The sequence below is a fragment of the Lipomyces japonicus genome (genome assembly GCF_038497905.1).
Source record: "Lipomyces japonicus strain CBS 7319 unplaced genomic scaffold V1514scaffold_5, whole genome shotgun sequence".
In the NCBI taxonomy this organism is placed as follows: domain Eukaryota; kingdom Fungi; phylum Ascomycota; class Lipomycetes; order Lipomycetales; family Lipomycetaceae; genus Lipomyces; species Lipomyces japonicus.
In genome coordinates this window covers 343,557-357,395 of record NW_027117817.1, presented here as the reverse complement: position 1 = coordinate 357,395, position 13,839 = coordinate 343,557, and the positions used below count along the sequence as shown (strand labels likewise).

General features: G+C 39.9%; 10 protein-coding genes across 10 annotated transcripts; 4 read left to right on the top strand and 6 right to left on the bottom strand.

Annotated features, from left to right (window-relative positions):
- The first annotated feature begins 34 nt into the window (after window positions 1–34).
- Window positions 35–1,615, top strand: V1514DRAFT_302625 (uncharacterized protein). Its single transcript, XM_066925572.1, has 3 exons — window positions 35–251; window positions 310–421; window positions 477–1,615. Exons 1-3 carry the CDS (start codon window positions 79–81, stop codon window positions 1,449–1,451), a joined length of 1,260 nt encoding a protein of 419 aa, XP_066785442.1. The 5' UTR covers window positions 35–78; the 3' UTR covers window positions 1,452–1,615.
- Window positions 1,514–2,695, bottom strand: V1514DRAFT_325729 (uncharacterized protein). Its single transcript, XM_066926670.1, has 3 exons — window positions 2,469–2,695; window positions 1,858–2,421; window positions 1,514–1,806 (listed from the first exon to the last, which is right to left on the bottom strand). The coding sequence occupies exons 1-3, from the start codon at window positions 2,472–2,474 to the stop codon at window positions 1,609–1,611; spliced, it is 768 nt and encodes a 255-aa protein (XP_066785441.1). The 5' UTR covers window positions 2,475–2,695; the 3' UTR covers window positions 1,514–1,608.
- On the top strand, window positions 2,576–3,437 carry V1514DRAFT_350424 (Prefoldin). Its single transcript, XM_066929411.1, has 5 exons — window positions 2,576–2,805; window positions 2,856–2,926; window positions 2,991–3,115; window positions 3,171–3,231; window positions 3,286–3,437. Exons 1-5 carry the CDS (start codon window positions 2,739–2,741, stop codon window positions 3,325–3,327), a joined length of 366 nt encoding a protein of 121 aa, XP_066785440.1. The 5' UTR covers window positions 2,576–2,738; the 3' UTR covers window positions 3,328–3,437.
- On the bottom strand, window positions 3,413–4,193 carry V1514DRAFT_325724 (uncharacterized protein). The gene is made up of 3 exons (XM_066926669.1): window positions 4,007–4,193; window positions 3,680–3,942; window positions 3,413–3,626 (listed from the first exon to the last, which is right to left on the bottom strand). Exons 1-3 carry the CDS (start codon window positions 4,042–4,044, stop codon window positions 3,541–3,543), a joined length of 387 nt encoding a protein of 128 aa, XP_066785439.1. The 5' UTR covers window positions 4,045–4,193; the 3' UTR covers window positions 3,413–3,540.
- On the top strand, window positions 4,131–5,407 carry V1514DRAFT_325722 (U3 small nucleolar RNA-associated protein 6-domain-containing protein). The gene is made up of 4 exons (XM_066926668.1): window positions 4,131–4,384; window positions 4,442–4,489; window positions 4,544–4,688; window positions 4,765–5,407. The coding sequence occupies exons 1-4, from the start codon at window positions 4,352–4,354 to the stop codon at window positions 5,313–5,315; spliced, it is 777 nt and encodes a 258-aa protein (XP_066785438.1). The 5' UTR covers window positions 4,131–4,351; the 3' UTR covers window positions 5,316–5,407.
- Window positions 5,239–6,178, bottom strand: V1514DRAFT_365967 (uncharacterized protein; the record flags this gene model as incomplete). The annotated part of the gene is made up of 5 exons (XM_066929820.1): window positions 5,239–5,486; window positions 5,551–5,720; window positions 5,786–5,868; window positions 5,934–6,077; window positions 6,118–6,178. The coding sequence occupies 5 exons, from the start codon at window positions 6,176–6,178 to the stop codon at window positions 5,405–5,407; spliced, it is 540 nt and encodes a 179-aa protein (XP_066785437.1). The 3' UTR covers window positions 5,239–5,404.
- Window positions 6,179–7,410: 1,232 nt separating this feature from the next.
- Window positions 7,411–8,352, bottom strand: V1514DRAFT_318112 (uncharacterized protein; the record flags this gene model as incomplete). Its single annotated transcript, XM_066925868.1, has 1 exon — window positions 7,411–8,352. One exon carries the CDS (start codon window positions 8,350–8,352, stop codon window positions 7,411–7,413), a length of 942 nt encoding a protein of 313 aa, XP_066785436.1.
- An 890-nt stretch (window positions 8,353–9,242) lies between these two features.
- Window positions 9,243–10,050, bottom strand: V1514DRAFT_318111 (meiotic nuclear division protein 1; the record flags this gene model as incomplete). The annotated part of the gene is made up of 4 exons (XM_066925867.1): window positions 9,243–9,343; window positions 9,424–9,583; window positions 9,648–9,992; window positions 10,048–10,050. The coding sequence occupies 4 exons, from the start codon at window positions 10,048–10,050 to the stop codon at window positions 9,243–9,245; spliced, it is 609 nt and encodes a 202-aa protein (XP_066785435.1).
- Window positions 10,051–10,337: 287 nt separating this feature from the next.
- Window positions 10,338–12,995, top strand: V1514DRAFT_325711 (uncharacterized protein). Its single transcript, XM_066926667.1, has 5 exons — window positions 10,338–10,541; window positions 10,602–10,618; window positions 10,674–10,784; window positions 10,847–10,944; window positions 10,990–12,995. Exons 1-5 carry the CDS (start codon window positions 10,439–10,441, stop codon window positions 12,926–12,928), a joined length of 2,268 nt encoding a protein of 755 aa, XP_066785434.1. The 5' UTR covers window positions 10,338–10,438; the 3' UTR covers window positions 12,929–12,995.
- Window positions 12,951–13,706, bottom strand: V1514DRAFT_325709 (uncharacterized protein). Its single transcript, XM_066926666.1, has one exon. The coding sequence runs from the start codon at window positions 13,678–13,680 to the stop codon at window positions 13,054–13,056; it is 627 nt and encodes a 208-aa protein (XP_066785433.1). The 5' UTR covers window positions 13,681–13,706; the 3' UTR covers window positions 12,951–13,053.
- Between the last annotated feature and the right edge of the window lie 133 nt (window positions 13,707–13,839).

Here is a 13,839-nt window from a genome sequence, read left to right as displayed (position 1 = left end):
TCAATTTTTCCCTGGCGCAAATCAATTTTTTCAAATTTGCAACTTTTTCACGTAGGCAGAACATATTCACACACAACCATGTCTAGCGGAGTCCAGTATTTATTATTTGAAGAGGCAACAGGCTACGCTTTGTTTGAGGTTGCTATTCAACCTGAAACTATTGGCTCACGTCTGAAAGAAGTCCAGGAAGCTGCAAATGACCTCGCGAAGTTTGGCAAGCTTGTCAAGCTTGTCTCCTTCGCCCCGTTTAAGTATGAAAATTGCTGTCATTAACGTATGTTAATTGCTAATTTAAAAAAAAAACAATAGGGGTGCTGCTCATGCTCTTGAAAATGCCAACGATGTTGCCGAAGGAAAGGTGAATGAGCACTTGAAATCATTATTAGAATTAAACCTGCCAAAACGATCAAAGAAGAACAAGGTTAGTATCACGAATTTCGATTTCGCTTATATGAATAGTATGCTAATGGGGTCAGATTGTATTGGGCGTGTCTGACAAAAATCTGGCTACTGGAATTAAGGAGGCCGTTAAGGGCGTTGAATGTGACACATCTGAGGTAGTCCAGGATCTTCTTCGTGGCCTCCGTCTTCATGGAGGAAAGCTTCTTAAGCAATTACAGGAAGGTGATATTGAGAGGGCTCAACTTGGTCTTTCTCATGCTTTCTCCAGATCAAAGGTTAAATTCTCGGTTCAGAAGAATGACAATCACATTATTCAGGCCATTTCTCTTCTCGACCAGCTGGATAAGGATATTAATACGTTTTCCATGAGAGTTCGTGAATGGTATTCGTGGCATTTCCCGGAACTATTTAAGATTGTTAGTGATAACTATACCTACTCCAAGTTGATTCTTTACATTAAGGATAAGGTGTCATTGAACGAGGACTCTCTCCACGATCTTGCCGCCTTCGTCAACGACGACGCCGCTATTGCGCAAAGCATTATTGATGCCGCTCGTGTTAGTATGGGTCAAGATATTTCCGAGGGTGACTTGGCTAATATTACGGTCTTTGCCCAGAAGACCGTGAACCTTGCCGATTACAGAAGACAGTTACACGGATATTTGTCCGAGAAGATGAACACTGTTGCGCCTAACTTATCTGAGTTGATTGGCGAGATTGTTGGTGCCAGACTTATCTCTCATGCTGGAAGTTTGGTTAATTTGTCCAAGTATCCTGCTTCTACCGTTCAGATTTTGGGTGCCGAGAAAGCTTTGTTCAGAGCTTTAAAGACTAAGGGTAATACTCCCAAATATGGTTTGATTTACCACTCTTCATTTATTGGAAAGGCATCACAGAAGAATAAGGGCCGGATATCACGATTCCTTGCAAACAAATGTTCCATTGCTAGCAGAATCGATTCCTTCAGTGATGCTCCTTCGTCCAAATTTGGCGAGGATTTGAAGAAGCAAGTCGAAGATAGATTAACATTTTACTCTGGTGAGAAATAAATATTGAGAATATAACTTGGGCTTCTCGGTGTCATCTTTTGGGACTATTAGTGTTTGTTGCATGTATTTAATACTTTATTTGCTTTTTTTTTTTTTTTGTTGTTGTTATTTTTTACGTTTTATGTATAAAAGTTTCATGAATATACTCTTGGATTAATTAGACGTACATTCCCGTTGACCTAAAATGTGTTCTTCGCAGCCGTTTGTGGTCGATTTTCCAGCGACTACCATCTCCTAAGACTAGTTCAAGTGCCTTGACTGTGTCTTCAACTACATCTTCTTCAACGAATTCATGATCAGGTACGCCGTCTGCCCTGACTATTAGCGCAAGAGCTTTGTAATTTTTTAATTCGGCCTAGATCAATTAATAATCGGTTTAATAAGTTCACGATTCTAATGCACTCACGTATGAAAGAATGGACGCTTGTATATTTGTAATAAAATGAGGAGGTTTCAAACCAGGGTATTTCTTGCTTATATCCGGAGCATTTTCTGTAGCTAACGTGAACACGAAGCCGTCAGAATCAGGAAACGATGGAACCAATTGTACAACAAGTTTGGGTTGTAAAGTGTCAAGCAATTCCTTCGCGACTGAATAGCAATCAACCTCCGGCGAATGCGGTAATTTCAACCAGTAAAATTTATATGGCTCAAGGAAAAAAATTTCATGCTTTGCTGCACGTGAAGAATTTGAAACCTCGACAAGTCCAACCTTAGTTGAATCACCAAGCGAAAGAATAATTGTTGCAAGAGCTGGTGAAACCACGACGAGTTTCTCAATGATCTCGGGTTTGGATGCAAAAGAAATTGTAACAGTTGGTTTTAAAAATTTTCCTATACTGTGCTTCCACCTTTGTTCGATATCTTCGGCTTCGTCTTCAAGATCTGAAACAATAGGTTGGTCTTCATCTGATGAAGAATCATCATGAAGCTCGTGTCGAGGATGACGACCTTCAAGCCACGGTTTAAACTAGTATGGTTAATGGCAACCTTGCAAAACATGGTTGATTGACTCACCAGCATTGTAGTGATGATAAAAAATTCTTATTTGCTGATGTTGATTTCGAAGAATCAATTTTATTGATAATTGTGAATTTTGAACTATTGGCGATGGGGAAACCGCGCAAAGACATATGCGTCGATACTTTCTAGTTCAACAAATTCAAATATTGATTTATATTCACACTTCAGTCTTGAAGGTTTAAACAGATTTTTTTTTTATCACGCTTTAAATTCACTCTGACTCAATTCAAGTGACAGGAACTTGGTTGAAACGCGACAATTAGAATGGCAGATACCACGGCTCAAGCACAGTTTGAAAAACTATCTGAAGAATTCAGGAAAACACAAACTGGTATTATGCAGATTACTAGTAAATAAAAACATATTTAACGTGTGTATTAGAATTGTCATCTTTTATTGAAGCTCGGCAAAAACTTGAATCGCAGCTACAAGAAAACAAAATAGTGCAGAAAGTAAGTTATTTAAGGGCCTAGACGTTTCTTGTCTGTGACCACAGCTAATGGGACTTAACGACAGGAATTTTCTATATTAGAAGACGATGCAAAGATTTATAAATTAACTGGACCTGTTCTTCTTCCGCAAGACAGGACAGAGTCGGTGTTGAACGTCGACAAGCGACTGGAGTTTATAGAATCAGAAATGTACGATGAACTGGTGATTTGTTTAAGGACTTGAAAAACTAACATGGCTTAACAGCAAGCGAATTGAAGGCCAAATAGCAGACGTGCGAACGAAAAGCGAAAAGAAACGAGCAGAGGTAATGTTGCTGGTCCTTTAGTGTAGGTTTTCGTGCTGACTTGGACAACAATAGTTGATACAGTTGCAAGCACAGCTCCAGGAAAGACGAGGTTAATAACGCCGTGGACTTTTATGATGAATAATAATAGTAATAATAATAATAGTAATAAAGTAAATCACTTTTATTTGTAAATATGATACATGTATATTTAATATTGTTAAAGCCATACACATTTAACAACTTTTTTTCTATATTGAGCTCAGATACATCATAAATTTTTTTTTTTAAAAAAACCCCCCAAACGCCAGTTCATGAAAAGCAGTAAAACTATTCTGATTTCTTCGGCGGAATGACTATATCTGGAATCTCAGCCACTTCATTAATATGAAATATTTTGTCGATCTTTTGAGACGCTGTATATAATCTCAGTCAGTAGGTGTTTTAAACACAAATCCACGACACTTACAATGAACAAAACTTCCTCGGCCATCCGGAAGAAGTAGCTTGATCTTGTCTGAAGTCGCCAGCTCGTCCTTGTTGTTCCAAATTGAATAGCTGATTCCGCGTTCGGAGAAACTGACATCATGTTGCTTGGAAGTTGGGATAGGTAAAGTAGCCGGCAATTTGAAGTTCTTGGACACCTTTATTAAAAATAATTTCTTTCCCTTAAATTTGTCTTTAGTGACCCTGCCCTCCGAAATCTTCTTGAACCCGGTGGGTGGAACATATCTAGATCATTTTCGGTTAGGTTGATGGATTTCTTTAATTCAAACCACACGGAAACAAAACTTACTCTTCAGTATCTGAAGCTTCTGAATCTGACGACGACATATTTTTTTTCTGTGAGTCACTCAGCCTTCACCCTTCGTAGCTTCTCTTCAATAAAGCCTGCAATTTTTAAACCAAAAAAAAAAAGTGTAAATAATGAATAAATTAACATTCGCGCAGAAAGTACAGTAAGTCGAGTCGACCTCGGCGCCGCAGTGAAAATTGAAATTTTCCTCAACCAGATCAGGGACAGCCAAAAAAAAATCAAAAGTTGCCTTGCAGACCACCAAAAAGCCAGTAAACAGATACGTCATAATAACAAAAACCAAAAGCAAGGAAAAGAAAACAAGAAATTACCAAAATTTCATAGATGGCAGAGAAAGTCAGATATTATCTGGAACAAGTAAGTGCGGTTGAATGGTTGATATTGTTAATCCTTGATCTGACCAATATTTATCAGATTGTTCCGGAACTGGAAGATTTAAGAAAAAAAGGCGTGTTTGAAAAGGTTAGTTTTAAACTTGCCTAGATTAATGATGAGCTTCGTATTAACCAAGATCAGCGAGAAATATCCTCCATCGTTAAAAAAAGAACAGACTTTGAACACAGAATTCATGGCCGAGGATCAAAACCGTTGGATTATGTACGATATATCGAATACGAAATGAATTTAGATTCGCTACGGAGGAAACGGATACAGAGACTGGGTAGGTAAAATCAATTTATAATTTGTATGTGATGGCGGCGATTAATAATTTTTTTTTTTTTTTTTTTTTTTTTAAGGTCTACATCAAGGCTCAGTATCAGACTGGGCAGGTGCTCGTAGAATATTTTTTATCTTTGATCGTGGCACAAAAAAATTTGCAGGCGATATTCAATTTTGGTTACAATATATTGAATATGCCAAGCAAAGGAAATCAGGACACATTGTTAAAAAGATATTCTCTAATGTTTTGAAGTTGCATCCAGGCAAACCTGAACTGTGGATTCTTGCAGCGCAATACGAAATCGATGAAAATGCAAATTTGAAGGCAGCAAGGAACTTACTGCAAAGAGGATTAAAATTTAACCCGGAATCTAGGCATTTAGTTCAAGAGTATGGGAAGCTGGAATCGAATATTAACAAATTGATTGAGCGAAGAGGCCTTTTACCGAAATCAATTGAGAAAATAAAGTCAGGTATAAGTCAGATTGAATCGGATGATGACGACGATGATGATGAAGAATATGAAGAGGGCAACAAAAAGGATGCAGAGGAAGGAGATGACGACAACGGGTCGGGTGAAGATAATGAAGATGACGAAGAGGAAGTGGAAGAGGAAGAGGAGGAATGATCGTGGCATGTTATTGATAATCAAGGCATAAAACTATTATTTATGTACCATAGACAATGATTTGTTAAAATACCATTCAACTCTGCGATTTAGTCAAAAGATTTCCGGCGTTGCCTTTTTTCAGCCTGAATCTTTTTGTACTTTAGTCTAGTCTCGTTGGCCTTCGCCCTTCTAACAAACACAACGGTATTAGTTTGAAATGTTCTTAAAATAGGGAACGAAGTACTTCACTTACATTTCATCCCATTTTTTAATCTTTTCAGGTGACTCGGGCGAAGGTATGTAGATGCTTTTTTTAAGACCGTCTAAAAACTTGACGAAGCATTCCTCCACGTTGTCTTGCTGGTGTCGGTTAGTGTCTGATTGGACTACAATTCTTTTACTCGGTGTTAGGTATTTAAAATCCTATCAAGTATGTTATTATAATATTATTCTACCAATCACAATGTTTTGATAAAAAAAAAACTTACGCTTTCCTTCAATAGGCTGTATATAACTGTCGGTAACCAGTTCAGATCATTCAAATCACAGCTTATTGTGGCTTTCGTATTAACTGAACGAATCAATGTGAGCAAGCACGTTGTAATTAGAAATAAGAGGGGGGGGAAATGCAATTACCCTTGTTGACATGCTGTCCACCTGGCCCACCTGCCCTCGAATATGTAATCTTGAATCGGTCACGAGGAATATCTCCTAGCCTGATTTCTTTTAGCCACTCTTTTGCGACTACTACATCAACGTCTTTAAATTGTGCTAGTCTTTCTCGTTTTGAGTACGCAGATGGCCTGTGCGATGAACAAACCGCTGGTATTGAAGTGAAGTTTCGACATGGAAAGTTTAAAACCGGCAATCGGGCCATGCATCTCAATGATATATGTTTCGAATTCAAAGAATACTGTGTGATTCTATACAACATTTGTATTGCCATTTTATTTATTATGTATGGTGAGGTAGTTCTAGGTGTGAATGTTCATATGCAAACTAAGCATCACGCTTTCGACGTAAACCTAATCTATAATAAATAAATAAATAAAAACCTAACAGGACTTGACGTGAATTCAATCGGAATATATTGCACTATGATGAAAATCCAGAATCAACTTTAAGAAATCAGAAATCATGATGCAGTTATGTGCACGTGCAGAAATTCAGGTACAAACAACGTTGATGACATCACTAAATCACTCGATGTGATCAAACAACTTGAACTAATTGTCCAATTTTTGCGTTCATGGATTGATTTGTCTAGTCAGAGAGACAAATGAAGTTTATTAATACGTCTATAAATTCAATAATACAAGATTTTAGAACGAAATGAGATCGGTCGGACACAACGATGCAGAATCTATTGGCTTTGCGAAGAACACTCCAAAGTGAAATTATTTTTTTGCTTCAAGAGATTTGCGTTTTAACAAACCTTGTCATTCTAAAAACAGAGAAGGAGTTAAGCTCAATCGATTTTAAGAATTATTAAATTTATTTAAAATATTTTATTTTTTTAAAAAATTGCTATTGGTTTCTGAAAAAAATCAAGTTTCGAAGTGGTGAATTCGGGCTATAAGAAAAAAAAAGGCTCAAAACTTTCTCAGAATGGCTCTTGCCGACTATTTTTAATCACAACTTTTAGATCATGCTTAAGATACTTTAAACTCTATAAGTTATACCATGTTTGGGAAGGAAACAATTAGTGGAAATCAATGGAAGAAAATGAACTTTTTTTTTTGCTTTTGTTCGCTCCACGGATATCTTTTAATCTCTTTTAAATTAAATTATCATTTCAGGATATATTGGATATCTTTTGAGTTAATCAAATTTAAATAGAAATGATTTGTTAAGTGAATTTGAATAATATTTTCGTTGGTCTGTGAGCTACGATATTCCATTTGTGATTCCACAAGATTTGCAAACATGTCAGTTAATACCATGGAATGAAAAACATATTAATTTTTGATATACCATGTTCTGCAATGCCAGATTTTGCTTATTGAATCTTTCTTTTTTTTCTTTAAGGTACTAAACTAAACCAATACCGCACAGTTTTAATCTAAACTCCAAGTGTACATGCTTCATTACCTTAAATAATAGGCAATTTTAATTATAGTTTTTCTTTTTCAAGGTCGAGTAATTGATGACTGGGTTTAATTCGTGCTCCGAGTCGATGTGCTTTGAGCCCAACTTTTGCTAATTTGATCAACAACGAATTGCTCCAAATTTTTCTTCTTGCATGCCCTTTATTAAACTCCAACAAACAGGTATCGTCCTTTTCTTGCTCTCCTTCACTTTCTTCTTTTCCAAAAATATCATCAAGTTCTGCAATTTGTAATTCAAGATCAAGCACATGTATATTTCGTTCATTCATCTGGAGGGCTTCATCGACTGGTGGTTTCACTAAACCTTGCATGGTGGTATTCGGCTCAATTTTGCTTTCTTCAGGTCGTAACTTATTGTCCAGAAATTTTGCGACACTCAAGACATGACGTCTGCTATCAAATGATAAACTTCCATTTTTTTGGTCTTGGGTTCCCATTGCAAGTGAATGACCGGATATATCATGTAATTCAAAAGGAAAATGAATAGAGGTATTGTTAGGATCTGCACTGTCATTGTGAATACTACCATGATTAGATCCAGGCATATTGCGAAGATATAATACTGAATTAAATGAAATGTTGGCAGCTTCTGATCGCAAGTTACTTCCATCAACTGTAGGGTTTGACGTTAATGAATCCGAATTTGAGCGTGTCGAATAAATTGTGGACATGGCATCCGTAGGGACGATTGCATTTGAAACCGCTGGCTTGAGCTTATGTTGACTCACGGAAATCTGGTCTGCCTGCTGCATATTCCTGTTATTTTTCTGCTGAGCCATTAGTGAGCCATGCTGGTGTTGATTGGTATCGTCTTGCAGGCTTATAAAACCACTTTCAATGTGACGTGCTTGCGTCAAATTGGCAAGCCACTTCTTGTAACCATATTTTGAAATCAGGCCCGGTGATTGGCAATTTTTTTTCCAGTTGACATTAACTGACAAAGTCATTTTACATATATATGGATCTGAGCAGCCTTGAATTCGTTTTTTTATTTGAGTGATATCATTCACATTGTGATAAGTAAACCCGGGCCGAATACAAGGCAAACTTGTAACAGCAGCCGCCCAGGGGTAGGGCTACGACACCTTACCCTGATGTATATATAAACCTTCCTCCTTGCCTATTGCTAGTTTTCTCATCTCTTCGGAGGCCTGGGTTCGAATCCCAGGGTTGTCACCATGTAAAGCTATCTGGAGAAGGATAGGGTTTATATGCCACTATTGCCAGTGAGTACAGATAGTATGAACACTAAGGAGAGAAGGCGGAAGGCGCCACGAAGGGGCGATCAGAATAATGATTAAAAACTATATTACTATCAAGAGATACAGAAGATTGATCGATAAGGAGATGAGCACTGGGCCGAGTGTCGCGACGAGGAGCTGGTCGGTTCGGTTTATGCCCTTCTGTCTTTCTCTGCAGATGCTCTGCTCATGCATCTGCTTATTACGACCCTACCTCATTTCGCTCACCACCTCGACCGCTCCAGCAAGTTCGAGCTCGTACGTGAGCAATTGGAAGATTTCGTTGCGGACTGGACTCAGATCCACGGCGCACAGCAAGACCATCGCCCGACATCAGAGCATCGGTCCGCAACGAGATCTAAACATTCATAATCCCTATCCTTCTCCGGATAGCTTTACAAAACTAACATCACGTGGCCACGCTGGCCTGGGAACGTCCACAAATGCATTTATTAAACAATTCAACACATTTCCTAGCCAACTACAGTGAAAGAAGCATATATAAGTTATCAAAGCAAGTTATTAAAGCAACAGCAAGTGATGAGCAAAAAAAAAAAATTAAATAAAAAGCAAAAGATGCAACCAATGGTGTTTGCTCAGATAGAATCGAGGTCTTCGGGTATGTTGAACTCCTGATATATCAACTTGACATCGACACCTTGTTCTCTAAAATATCCAATGACCGTGTAAATATTATCTACTAATGTTAATCACGTAAACTGATGGGGGAAAAAAAATTAATAAATGAAAAATAACGCAAAAGATGAAAAATCAAACCTGTCCATCGGTTGATCGCCTCCTTTGCAATTACAATTGCTTGCTTTTGAAGCTCGATAAGTTCTGGATCGTAATCACTAAATTTGGAAATTGATTTTTGAATCCGCTCCAATTCGGCCTTCTGCAGATGAACTTCCGAAACCAGATGTTCTCGTTCGTCCTATACGCGGCAGTTAAAAGGATGTTCCTTGCATACATATCCCAAAAAAAAAAAGCAAGCATACGGAAGGCGTGCGAGCATTTGTTTCGCTAATCATATTCGTTTCGAGCAATTTTATCGTTTCTTTAGATTGTTCGATTCGTTTGCTGATAGTTTTGACCGCGTTCTCTCGAGCACGCCTGGCATCGGACGGGAAACTCCAGTAGAAATTTCCAGATCCAATTTTCTCGCAACGAACCAAATCATCATCCATCAAACCCTGCAAGATATCTTTGATTTGCATGGAGTTAATTCCTGTTGCCTTTGCGGCTTGCTTCTCGAGATCTTTTAGTGCAAAAAAAGATTGCGAGTCATGAAAGAACGCAAGTAGGCGGGCCGTTTTTTCACTGGCCGATATTCCTTTTCGAGACTGCATATCAAAATAAGCTGAACAAACATTCGAGTAAACTTCATTGTTAATTTACCATGGTTATGAACAATACGCGCCTGTAATGGAGTAGTATAGCTGTCAATGCAAAACAAGGTTTTCAAATAAACAGAACCAGCTATGCAATACAGGAATTGTCGTTGATGAATGTTATAATGTGCTTGAATATATAATATAAAGAAGGCTAAGTTTTTTTTATTTCAATCGAAAACACACAATGGAAAGTGATTTGGTCTCGGTGGCCAATAACGTAGAACGATCCCGGTTTAGCCGCGCAATTAAGAACGAGAACTCGGCACGCCTCCTGAAAGAGAGATCCCATAGATGTGTGTATCGTTGTTATTCTGAGTTTAACAATTGGTTGAATTTTCAATTTTATTTACTAAAATTTCGGTTATTTACCTATTATTGTAACGCAACATTTAATCATGAGTTCTAGAAGAAAGCAGTTAATGAATGAATCACTCCTCCAGGAGTTGTCAGAATTGCCAGAGAATCAGAGGTGCGCCGATTGCGGCGCTCGGAATCCAGGTATGGACTCATGTGCGGGGATAAATAGACTTAAAAAAAAACTGACTTGTATTGATACAGGATGGGCTAGTTGGAATGTATATTCAAACGAGGGTAACTGACAATTCGGTTGATGATGCTGACTCGTTACAGCTTGGCATATTTCTATGTATCAGATGTGCAGGGATCCATCGAAAGATGGGAACACACATCTCTAAAGTTAAGAGCTTGACTGTTGATTCGTGGAATACCGATCAAATTTTCGTAGGTTTTGAACCCGGCGCATTCACAAGCAAGCAACACAAACGCTAACCACGATTTGTTAGGCCATGCGAGAAATGGGAAATAAAAAATCCAACGCAATATGGGACCCAGACAATGTTAAAGCTCGCGCGTTGTCTGCATATGATGGCGACGAAGACAGGTACGGACGGTGAAATTATGAAAAATTGGCCTAACAGTAATTTAGCAATGTCGAACGATATATTCGCGATAAGTATGAGAAGGGCAAGTTTCGAAGAGATTCGTTTGAGTATAAGCACGAGCGAGAATACGAAGAAAGAAGAACGTATGATTCCATCACGCCGCCGCCGCCGCAGCAGCAGCAGCAGCAATCCCAGTCAACTTTGTCTACCAAATCAAGGTGGTTTAGAAAGAAAAGTGACAAGAAGCAGCAGGAAAATGGTTATGGAAACGATGACCGTGGTGACGAAGCATTGCAACCTAGAAGTTCAAAATCAAGCAAAAGGTTTGGCCGTCGATCCACGTTTGAACCAGACCCAGACTATGAGTATGAGGACAAGGCTTTAAAGCTTCGCGATATGGGATTCACGGACAGAGGTAAAAATTATGAAGCACTTGGAAGAGTTAACGGGGATTTGCTAAAAGCAATCGATTTGTTGACATCTCTTGGGGATGATCGTGAGTCTCAGCGACCTAGATTGCCACCGCGGCCAGGTTCGCAAAGTGCTTCGTCGTCAAGCAATCCATCGAATGCAGTCAGTCAAAATGTCACAGGTATTGGCGCAACAAATAATTCGACCCCACAAGCTGGTTTGTCTCAACAATTTCAGCAACAATTACCTGTGTATGATCAGATTGGACAGATTATCGGTTATGCTTCCGCTCAGCAGCCGTTTAAGCATCTACAGAATCAGCAATCGATTATTTCTCAACCAACTGGAGGCCAGTTTCAACCTAATTTGCAAGGACAGTCTCAACAGCATAACGTATACTCCCAGCAGCTTCAGCAGCCATCCGACCAGACTTTTGCAGGACAAGGTCAATTTAACGTACAACCACAGGCCACTGGAGTCAATGCCGCTGGATTTAATGGTTTGAATGAACCAAATCAGGGTTCAAACTTTCAAAATCAAACCGGAACATCAAATTTTTTGCCGCAACAAGTCGGCACACAGCAACAACAACAACAACAGAATCACGAAACTGACAAGCTCAACGGGCTTAGTGGTTATTTTAATTCTCAATTACATTTGAATAGTAATATCACGCAGCAAAATAATAGCCAATTGGGAGCGCTTAATGGGTTTCGACCTCAGTCGCAGTTTGGACAGCAACAACAGCAACAACAGCAACAGCAGCAACAGCAGCAACAGCAGCAACAGCAACAGCATCAAGCTTCATCGAATGGACTTAACACTGGTGTTTCACAGCAACAATTAAGTCAACAATCAGGAGGATTGATAGCTCAGCCGGCCGGTTTTCAAAGACCTCTTCAAACCGGGTATCAGTCCCTAAGTCAGCAGCCATTGAACCAGCCACTGTCCAGTCAACAAACTGGCGGGTTCCAACATTCGACTTTGATTCAGGGTGGCATTGCCCTGCCTCAGCAAGCACAACTTACTGGTTATCCAACACAAGGTAATGCGGCTTTGTCGAATCCATACGGCCAGTTACAAACACCGGTGCAACAGCAGCCGCAGGTGCAAAAAGTTCAGCAAGCGGCACAATTTCAACCTCAATATCAAAATGCAGGTCAGTTTCAGCAGCAACCACAAATTCCAGCACCACTGTTACCTACACAAACAGGGTTGGACAAGTCTACGATAATGTCATTATATTCACATCCAGATATATATTCGAGCCCCGTTGCAGTGCCGTTGGGAAACATATCACAGTCTCAGCAGTTGCAGAGTGCGAATGCAATTTTGCATATGAATCCAAATAATGGAGCACTGACATTAAAACCAGGAACAAGGAATCCATTTGCAGTGCAAGACTCGCAGGATAGTCAACAGCAGCAGCAGGTTCGATCTGACTTGCCATTGTTACAGCAAAGGCAATATCAGCAGCAGCAGCAGCAGCATGGAGACGGGCGGACCAGTCCGGATGCGTTTGGGCAGTTGAGTGCATGGTCAGGAAATGGGAATGGCAATCGCAGATGGTAATTTTGTTAATAGAAGAACGTTGTAAAATTTCACAGCAAAATGAATGCATTGTATTACATATATAAAAGACATTTAAAGAGTGAACACCGGCCATGCAAATGCAATACAAAACAAAACATTGTAAGTTAGGCTGGAAATTCAGTAAACATGACATGCAACCAAGTACTACACCGTTGGCATTGAATCAGAAGATCACCGTCCTTGAATAATTGGCCCGAAGGATCGATTGACCACTCGAGATGGTCGACAGCTTGTTCTAGCATGGATTGAGTGACGACATAGGCGTCATTTTTACCACAGCGGCAAGACCGGTACCACACGTGCTTGATTACACATGCTGGCGATGGTGAATGATGTGAAAAATTTGTAATGTCGTTGTCGGCGCCGCCTTCCTCTCGATGAAACAGGCACAGCTCTCCAGACTGGAAATCTTCCAGATCAATTTTATCAGCCTGCGCCGAGATACGATGTAGTAATTTCAACACATGCTGGTCTCCTGTCAGCTGCTTGTCATAGGCAGCGCGAAGATTCGGAGTTGAAAGGGTCGCGTATGCCTCGATGATGCGGTCCACCGTGGCCGACCGCGCCGTTTCAGGCTGTTTTGGCCGCGGTTGCTTGTCGGGGTGGTGAATCAGCAGGGCCGCATGGTATGCTCTCCTGATTTCCGCAGGGTCCAACGCGGTGGCGTGAGGCGGCGGAAGCAGTCCAAGGACGTCGTAGAAAGACTCGGAGTCGAGATCCGAGCGGATCATGTCATGCTGTGTCGTGATTTACAATGAGGGAAAAAAAAAATACGTAGTAATCAGGGCCGAGAACCACGAGTTCAAGCCCCTTACGGCGTCGTCGTCGTCGTGACTCGGGCCGAATACGAGCGTGGACTCCGAGGTTGCCGCAAACAGAAGAGACGCACG

Bases quoted from the DNA above. Each gene is read 5' to 3' on its own strand.
- V1514DRAFT_325711 (XM_066926667.1), top strand. From the start codon at position 10,439: ATGAGTTCTAGAAGAAAGCAGTTAATGAATGAATCACTCCTCCAGGAG. The intron at 10,785-10,846 runs GTAGGTTTTGAA...ACGATTTGTTAG, and splicing joins GGAATACCGATCAAATTTTC to GCCATGCGAGAAATGGGAAA. The intron at 10,945-10,989 runs GTACGGACGGTG...ACAGTAATTTAG, and splicing joins TATGATGGCGACGAAGACAG to CAATGTCGAACGATATATTC.
- V1514DRAFT_325709 (XM_066926666.1), bottom strand. From the start codon at position 13,680: ATGATCCGCTCGGATCTCGACTCCGAGTCTTTCTACGACGTCCTTGGA.
- V1514DRAFT_350424 (XM_066929411.1), top strand. From the start codon at position 2,739: ATGGCAGATACCACGGCTCAAGCACAGTTTGAAAAACTATCTGAAGAA. The intron at 3,116-3,170 runs GTACGATGAACT...ATGGCTTAACAG, and splicing joins GAGTTTATAGAATCAGAAAT to CAAGCGAATTGAAGGCCAAA. The intron at 3,232-3,285 runs GTAATGTTGCTG...GGACAACAATAG, and splicing joins GCGAAAAGAAACGAGCAGAG to TTGATACAGTTGCAAGCACA.
- V1514DRAFT_302625 (XM_066925572.1), top strand. From the start codon at position 79: ATGTCTAGCGGAGTCCAGTATTTATTATTTGAAGAGGCAACAGGCTAC. The intron at 252-309 runs GTATGAAAATTG...AAAAAACAATAG, and splicing joins GTCTCCTTCGCCCCGTTTAA to GGGTGCTGCTCATGCTCTTG. The intron at 422-476 runs GTTAGTATCACG...TAATGGGGTCAG, and splicing joins AACGATCAAAGAAGAACAAG to ATTGTATTGGGCGTGTCTGA.
- V1514DRAFT_325729 (XM_066926670.1), bottom strand. The intron at 1,807-1,857 runs GTGAGTGCATTA...TAATTGATCTAG, and splicing joins AAGCGTCCATTCTTTCATAC to GCCGAATTAAAAAATTACAA.
- V1514DRAFT_325724 (XM_066926669.1), bottom strand. From the start codon at position 4,044: ATGTCGTCGTCAGATTCAGAAGCTTCAGATACTGAAGA. The intron at 3,943-4,006 runs GTAAGTTTTGTT...AAAATGATCTAG, and splicing joins GAAGCTTCAGATACTGAAGA to ATATGTTCCACCCACCGGGT. The intron at 3,627-3,679 runs GTAAGTGTCGTG...GATTATATACAG, and splicing joins CCGAGGAAGTTTTGTTCATT to CGTCTCAAAAGATCGACAAA.
- V1514DRAFT_325722 (XM_066926668.1), top strand. From the start codon at position 4,352: ATGGCAGAGAAAGTCAGATATTATCTGGAACAA. The intron at 4,490-4,543 runs GTTAGTTTTAAA...AACCAAGATCAG, and splicing joins AAAAAGGCGTGTTTGAAAAG to CGAGAAATATCCTCCATCGT. The intron at 4,689-4,764 runs GTAGGTAAAATC...TTTTTTTTTAAG, and splicing joins GAAACGGATACAGAGACTGG to GTCTACATCAAGGCTCAGTA.